The 7,500-nt window shown below is 45.1% G+C and overlaps 1 protein-coding gene across 1 annotated transcript in view; it reads right to left on the bottom strand.

Moving 5' to 3' along the window:
- The window catches only part of Sema1a (semaphorin 1a), a 212,924-nt gene that overhangs the window by 157,095 nt on the left and 48,329 nt on the right, over positions 1-7,500 (bottom strand). Inside the window, exon 2 of the mRNA XM_076197580.1 lies at positions 7,446-7,466. Within this exon, the coding sequence (XP_076053695.1) occupies positions 7,446-7,466 (21 nt within the window). The remainder of the gene's footprint in view (positions 1-7,445; positions 7,467-7,500) is intronic.

The following is a 7,500-nucleotide window of genomic DNA, read 5'->3' as shown; positions in this document are numbered from 1 at the left end:
GAAGGGAAGAGGGGAAGAGAGGGGAAGGTAAGGGAAGGGCAGGTGTGTGGAGAGAAAGAGAGGGGAAGGGAAGAGAAGAAGGAAGAGCGAAACAAAGGAGAGAAGCGGAGGGGAGGAGACGGGAGTGGAGGGGAGTGGAGGGAAATGGAGGGGAAGAGGTTGGGGAGGGGAGGAGGGAGGGAGGGGGAGGAGGGAGGGAGGGGGAGGGGAGGAGGGAGGGAGGGGGAGGGGAGGGGAGGGGAGGAGGGAGGGGGCTCCGGTCGATCGATACGTGGTTGCGCCGTGCTGGTGGTGGTGCTGCTACCAAGTTCCTGATATGCTGCAGCTCAAGTCCTGAAGCTAGTGTTGTTACTGTTTTGCTGCCCTCCTCCTGTGCCCTTCGTCTTCTCGCCCCCACCTTCTTCCCTTCCCCCTTCTCCCCCTTCTCCCCCCCCCCTTCCAGTACAGGGAGATGTGATACTTTCCTTTCCATGCGACGCTGTCGCTTCTTCTTCTTCCATCGTCGCCGCCGAGGCTGAAAAGGTCTCATCTTGCAACGTTGCCTTTGTTGTTGTTTGCGTTGTTGACGCCAGGGTCGCGCTGTAGCTGTTTCTCCTCCTCCTCCGTCGCTGCTGGTTTTCTTGTTTTTCTTGTGGCTGCTGTGATGGATCCCCCTCCCCTGACCCCCATCCCCACCCCAAGCCACCACCACCAAGTGCTGCAGCTCAACGCTCCTGAAGCTCACATCACGCCGCCCGCCCCTGTGACGTCGCGGTCCACGTGATGTGGCTGAACACGTCACGCCGCCCGGAACCCGCCCCTGTGACGTCGCAGACCACGTGATGTAGCTGAACACGTGACGTGATGCAGTGTGCCACGTGCCCACAAGCTGGCATCACCGTAATGTAACGTTATGCTTTGGGTCACGGAATTTTGGTCTCTAGGTCTCAAGAACGTTATTCTTGTACTTCTTGAAGAGTATTCGAGTCCACCAAGGTGTCTTCGAGATCATCAAGTCTTCCAATAGTCCTCGGACTCTGGGTCCTCTTGCGAGGTCCTGTGTGACCCCAGGGGTGAGCTGGAACCGACCCCTGATAGAAAATCACTTCAGTATAGTGATATACTTTACAATTGTTGTTCTGGTTTGCGTCACAGTTTTTCAATCAGTCACGGCTTGTGAAGGAATTTCGACTCACGATGGTGCCCTAGAAGGAGTTTTCACACATCAACACACACACACACACACACACACACACACACACAAACACACACACACAAACACATTCGCAAAAACTTTAACAAAGTTAAATACGTTGATAAAAGATTCATCCCTAAAACAGACGTCACATTTAAAGGACTCTGGTCCACCAAAGACTATATTCATCACTAAAGGATTCACCACTTCAGTACGGATATCCTTACCAATTTGAAAATACCACTATGTTTAATTGAACTTGGCGTAGACTATGAACAACTGGTTTGTAGTTCTCTATTCCTAATGAACTTTATTTTTTATTTGTTTGTTTATTTCTATATATATTTGTTTTCATTTCGCAGAGGATTCTTTTCTTATCAATAAATAATCACTGCATAAAAAGTGAACAGTCTGTAATCTGAGCACGTTTACTCGAGACCGCCCTTCAATTGAACAAAACATTTGAACTGAGAACCCCCCACCCCACCCCAGCTGGACTGAGCCAAATGATATAATGCAAGCCAGCAATGCAACATGATTCTAATCTCTCTCCTCTTTGGTTTTGTCATGGCCCGACAGACCTCCCCTACTAGTTTGCTCTCCCATTGTATTCCCTTGCCAGCAAAGTACCCTCATTACGAGATTATTGCACAGTGTAACAAAGGAGGTGCCTGAGGGTTGTATGTCAACCATTCTCTGCCATATAATTGAAGGCATTTCACTCCCGCTCGGCCAGACTGTCATTACGGAGAACTAACTTTGGTCCATCTGTAACATAAAGGCAGGGTAAGGGGTGTGTGTGTTCATATTTACCGAAAGCACCCCTATCCCCCCGAGCCTCGGGTTATGTGAAGATCACTCGACTAGGAGGCTCTGTTCACTACGCCAGGTAGATGGAAGGTCCCCTCAAGTGAATAGAGTCTATCGGTGTTAGGGAGGATAAAGGGTGTCTGTAACGTGGCTAATGTGGGCGGTTACTGTAACAGATCCTGAACTAACATTTGTGTAAACGCTACAGACTGTTGGATGGATAAAATCGTTTTCTGGATCAAAATAAAACGTTTGCGTCGCTATTTGATTGGGATATGGTTGAATGAAATGATCTTTAAGAATGGACAGAGGCACCATATATGGGCACATGGGCACTTGCAAGAATTCACAAGACAGTCATGTACATATGTAAAACCACACAGCCGCACACACATGGACAGACATTCTCATACATGTATCTATCACAGAAGTCAAGGTCAATGTTGCCTCTATGCTTTCAATAGTAATGGACACCCAGCAGAGGATGGGAAGTTGTATTATTTCCACAACTTCTAAATATAGCTAATGATAGACCGATCACTGACTGCCAATCCGATGATCGGGTTATCTTCGCGGCACAAATCATCGCTGAAGACATGCTGATCGTATTAGCTGATTCAGCTGACGCTGCAGCATTATCCTTACTGACGTTGTTATCACTGCTCTGAAACAACAACACGCGATCACTGAAAGGCTGCAACATACCAACACAAAGCCAACGCATACAGATCATCATTAATGACACAATCCAATCTAATCCTTTCGATGTTCAGCTGGGAGTTCCCACTCGGCTGCATTAAATCACCTGGTGGCAGTCGGAACAAATGGATGTGTCGTCAACGTTATCCTTTCTACTCATCTACGGAGCAGATGCGGGGAACATCCCTTTAGGCCGCGTAACACATTAAGAACATAATGATGGAGGAGACTGCAGAAGACCATAAGGCTTGCACAGTCTCCCTCCTGAACTTCCTGACCTAAATGTAATGTCCATCTTAATCTTCTCGGCTGAATGCTACTGTCAGGCACTGGAAAATGCAGTCTCTCTCTCTCTCTCTCTCTCTCTCTCTCTCTCTCTCTCTCTCCCTCTCTCTCTTTCTCTCTCTCTCTCTCTCTGAAGGTATATACCAAATAAATATTGTTGCTCTTTAAGGTTAAGCAAATGAAAATAGTTTTTCCTGTTTAGATGAAGACCTAGCACAAAGGGCATCCAATTATAATCAACTTATCATTCTATTTTGGATTACCTGTCACCCTGTGATACCTTTTCCCCTTTAACTCAACGGAATTTCTTTTTAATCTATCTTTATCTTTTTTATTTATTCAACACTTTTTTGTGTGTGGACAGGGTAATCCAGTGTCTTAAAACAAGTAAATAAATAAGCAAATAAATATATACAAGTCAATAAATAAATTAATATGTAATCCCATGACCATTGTAATTCTTTACACGTCATTATTTCCAACAAGACGACGAGCATAATTCCCAAAAACAAAATATTAGATATATTGGCATCATTCTACTAATGAAGGAAAAATACATACATATATAATTTTTGCAAAAGTCAACCAGTATTCTCTTTCCTTCCTTTCACTAGAGGGCTTGAAACCCTCTTCCTCCTAATGTTTTTCAATTTGACTATGACTTCGTTTTTTGTTTTTGTTTTTTCGAAAAGGGAATTTGAAGACGCTTCCCTTATGCCAACACTTGTTTTTTTAATTTCGGAAACTCTCAGTTCTATTCTTTTCTTTCAGGAGCCTCTCTATGTACATTTTTTGTATTTTTGTATTTATGTATACATATGCATACACCTATATCTGGTAAAATAATTGATACACCTATACCTGGTAAAATAATTGGTAAAATAATTGATTGATAAATAATAAGGTCACTCTTATTGCGAAGTGGAATTATTGGTGTAGACGCATTCATAGTGCTTTGAACCACTCCTACTTTGGACTACTGGGCCAAGATACTGGTGCTAAAAGTTCGCATTCTATTTATCACTCTTCATGTGTATTGGCGTGGTAGTTTGGCTTGACTACTGCACGTTATCCAGTAATGGTGTAGGACGCCTCAAACTCCTCCTCTCACCCTCCACAGAAGTGTCTCAGGGATTTATGAACGAGAATGAAGGCATGAACATGTTACCAGAAGGAGATCGAGAACTTGGTTTAGCTTCAAGAGTTCAGTTGTCTCTATAAGAAACAAAATCAAATAGGTTTCGGCCACGAAATAAAATCACTTTGGAACAAAAGATATTTTCACTGATTATGAAATTTTCGCTGATTATGGAACTTTCGACAACAGAAAAAAACGAAGAAGATGAAAAAGATGAAAAAAAGTGTGTGGAGGGTCTTATTTCTCCTATTTCTCCTCTTCTTTCTCCCGATATCTTGCTTCATTTCACCCAACCCTTTGTTATTGATCAGCTCAAGTGTTACTCGACGGCCAGGCTCCCCCAAGGTTGGCACTTTGACTTGAACCTTCTCCTTTCAGGGTTTTGTCGCCTCTCAAGTATTCTTGATCGCACTCAAGCCTCACTTTAGACGAAAGGAGGCTTCTGAAGCCTCGCTGATTACCTGCGGTCCATGCTGCACTGAAACCTTAAACAATTCAAGAATAAAGACCAAACCTGATTTTCTGCAAGGAAAAAAATCCTGAAACAAAAATGCATCCTGACTCCAAATTTAACTGGACCCACTAGGGAGAGGAGGAGAAGAAAAAGGAGATGGAGAAGAGCAAGGTGGAGGGGGAGAGGGAGGAACACGAGGAAGAGGAGGAGGAACAGGAGAAGGAAAAGGAGGAGGAGGAGGACGAGGAGTAACAGGAGGAGAAGGAAAAGGAAAAGGAGGAGGAGGAGGAGCAGAGGTTCCAGAAACAGCTGATAAAGCAGATCCCGCCTTTAAGCCGTGGGCTCTTTCCCAAAGACCAAAGAAGCGCGGCCAAGTCTCTAACGAGGCTCTCACAGCCGGAGAGAAATAGGAAGAGATAAACGGAGAAAGAAAAGGGGTTGGGAGAAGCACGGCGAGAGAGCGAGAAAGAGAGAAAAGAAGTAAGGATACAACCTTCGCGCAGAATAAGGTTTTCTAAGGAAATACCATCGTCTACGTAACCCCAAGTAGATGTCTATGGGTTCTGGAAAAGCGAGGAGGAGGAGGAGGAGGAGGAGGAGGAGGAGGAGGAGGAGGAGGAGGAGGAGGAGGAGGAGGAGGAGGAGGAGGAGGAGGAGGAGGAGGAGGAGGAGGAGGAGGAGGTTGTGGTGGGGGAATTCTTTGAGAACACGTTTTCCAGCCACAGTAGGTTTTGCGGGGGTGAAGCAAGGCGTCAGAATGAACTCAAAAAACGCGCCGAAAATTTCATCAAGAGTACCCAGTGACTGCTGAACCCTCACAATCCCCCAGGTGCTTAAGAGTCTAGGTTGTTCTAGGTGACATCTGAGGTAAACTCCAGTTCCTGGAACGCCCTTGACGTTCTCCTCGCCCTCCCTCTTCACCTCCTTCAGGAGGTCGGCGACCTGCACTCTTTATAATCCTTTTGGGGCTTCTCAATCCTCCGTACTACCGATGACCTCCGTGCAAGAGACGTCAAGGTGAGGGCAAGCTGAGGAGGAGGAGGAGACAGGGCAATGAATAAGAGTTCATTGCAACGGGATTGGACTGGAGAGGAGGAGGAGGGGAGGAGGAGGAGGAGAGTGGGCGGAGAGGAGGAAGAGAGGGGAAAGAGAGAAGACTGGAGAACGAGAACGTGAACGGAGGGGTCAACAAGATTGGCGTGGAGAGGAGGAGGAGGAGGAGGAGGAGGAGGAGGAGGAGGAGGAGGAAAGAGAGAGAGAGAGGGAGAGGGAGAGAGAAAGAGAAAGAGAGAAGGAGAGGGGGGAAGTTAGAGATCGAAAGCGGGGGGGGGAGAGGGGAAGAAAAGAAAGCCTCTCAGGTGGGGAGAAGAAAGGGAGTGATACAGAGGGAAAAAGAGAAATGTGAAGAGAAAGTTAAAAATAAGAATAAGAAAGAACGGGAAATGGAACAGAAGAAAGGCAGAAGTGGGTGGGTGGGAACGATAGGAATGAGAAATGCGGAGGAAGATAAGCATCAGGAAGGAAAATGGATATGGGATGAAGGTGATGAACGTGGAACACGAGAGAAAGGAACGGCGAGGAAAGGGAACGCTCGAGAGAACGTAAGCCGGAGAAGGAAGTGGAAGAACGGGTAAAGTGTGTGTGTGTGTGTGTGTGTGTGTGTGTGTGTGTGTGTGTGTGTGTGTGTGTGTGTGTGTGTGTGTGTGTGCGTGTGTGTGTTTCCCTACCTAGTTGCATTTACCTAGTTGTATTATACGGGAAGAGAGCTATGCTAGTAGTGCCCCGTCTTTGTATCTTTCAGCATCTAGTTTGTTCTTAAATTCTTGTATAGTTTTTGCACACACTGTCGCCTCATCCAATCTGTGTGTGTGTGTGTGTGTGTGTGTGTGTGTGTGTGTGTGTGTGTGTGTGTGTGTGTGTGTGTGTGTGTGTGTGTGTGTGTGTGTGTGTGTGTGTGTGTGTGTGTGTGTGTGTGTGTGTGTGTGTGTGTGTGTCTGTGTGTGTGTGTGTGTTTGTGTGTGTATTTACGTGTGTTTATGTGTTTTCATCTCACTTCCCACGAAGCAGACCCGAGTTCGATTCTTGACAGGTACTCGCGTCTACTACGTGCCTCGGCAGTTCGAGCACATCGCCCAAAGTGGACAAACTTGGATGTAGCTAAGCGGCTCCTAGCGTAATCCTCCCATCTCTTTATACATGTAAATCTAATCAGCAAGTAGAGCAACTTCCTTTACAAGGTTCAACATTCTAGTTAAGGAACGAGAGAGAGAGAGAGAGAGAAAGAGAGAGAGAAAAGCAGTAATCTAATCTTTTCAGTCCTATTCATGTTCCTACTGACAAGGAACAACTTTGTTAAGCTAAACTCCTCCGCACAGAAAGGTTAAACCCATCACGGTTAACCCTATTAAAGCTGTTTATTAATTTATCCTAGCTGCCGCCAAACTATTCTATTCAGCCGAGGGGCTGAACTTTGTATCTCAAAGTCTCGTGGTGATTTCTTGTAGACTGTGTGATTTATTTACATACATCCATACACACATACAAACTCACATTGCACAAACACAACGCATACACAAAGATCCACCATGATAAACTATCTAATCTGTTTTCTCTTTTTCTTTTTTTACGAGAGGGAAAGTAGATGAAAAAAACAACTATAATAATAGCGGTTAGCGTATGTCGTTAGCTTTCGCTAATTTATTTTTAGCAGTCTAATAATTTAGTGTTACCGAAGTTAGCTTTTTAGTTAGTGGATTAGTAGTTATCAAAATTGACTTCTTGGTGGTGCACATTAGCCTCACCTTCAACATAGATAAGCTTGATAGTTCTCTCGATGTTAGATTACTAATTAAGAAAAGCAACGATGAAACAAGATTCATAATTACCTTTATCCCACTGAATCTGATCTGCAAGAAAAGAATGCCCAAGCAAATAATAACA

The sequence above is a fragment of the Oratosquilla oratoria genome, chromosome 14 (genome assembly GCF_046742065.1).
Source record: "Oratosquilla oratoria isolate Oo_2021 chromosome 14, ASM4674206v1, whole genome shotgun sequence".
Taxonomy (NCBI): Eukaryota; Metazoa; Arthropoda; class Malacostraca; order Stomatopoda; family Squillidae; genus Oratosquilla; species Oratosquilla oratoria.
This window is presented reverse-complemented; position numbering and strand designations above follow the sequence as displayed.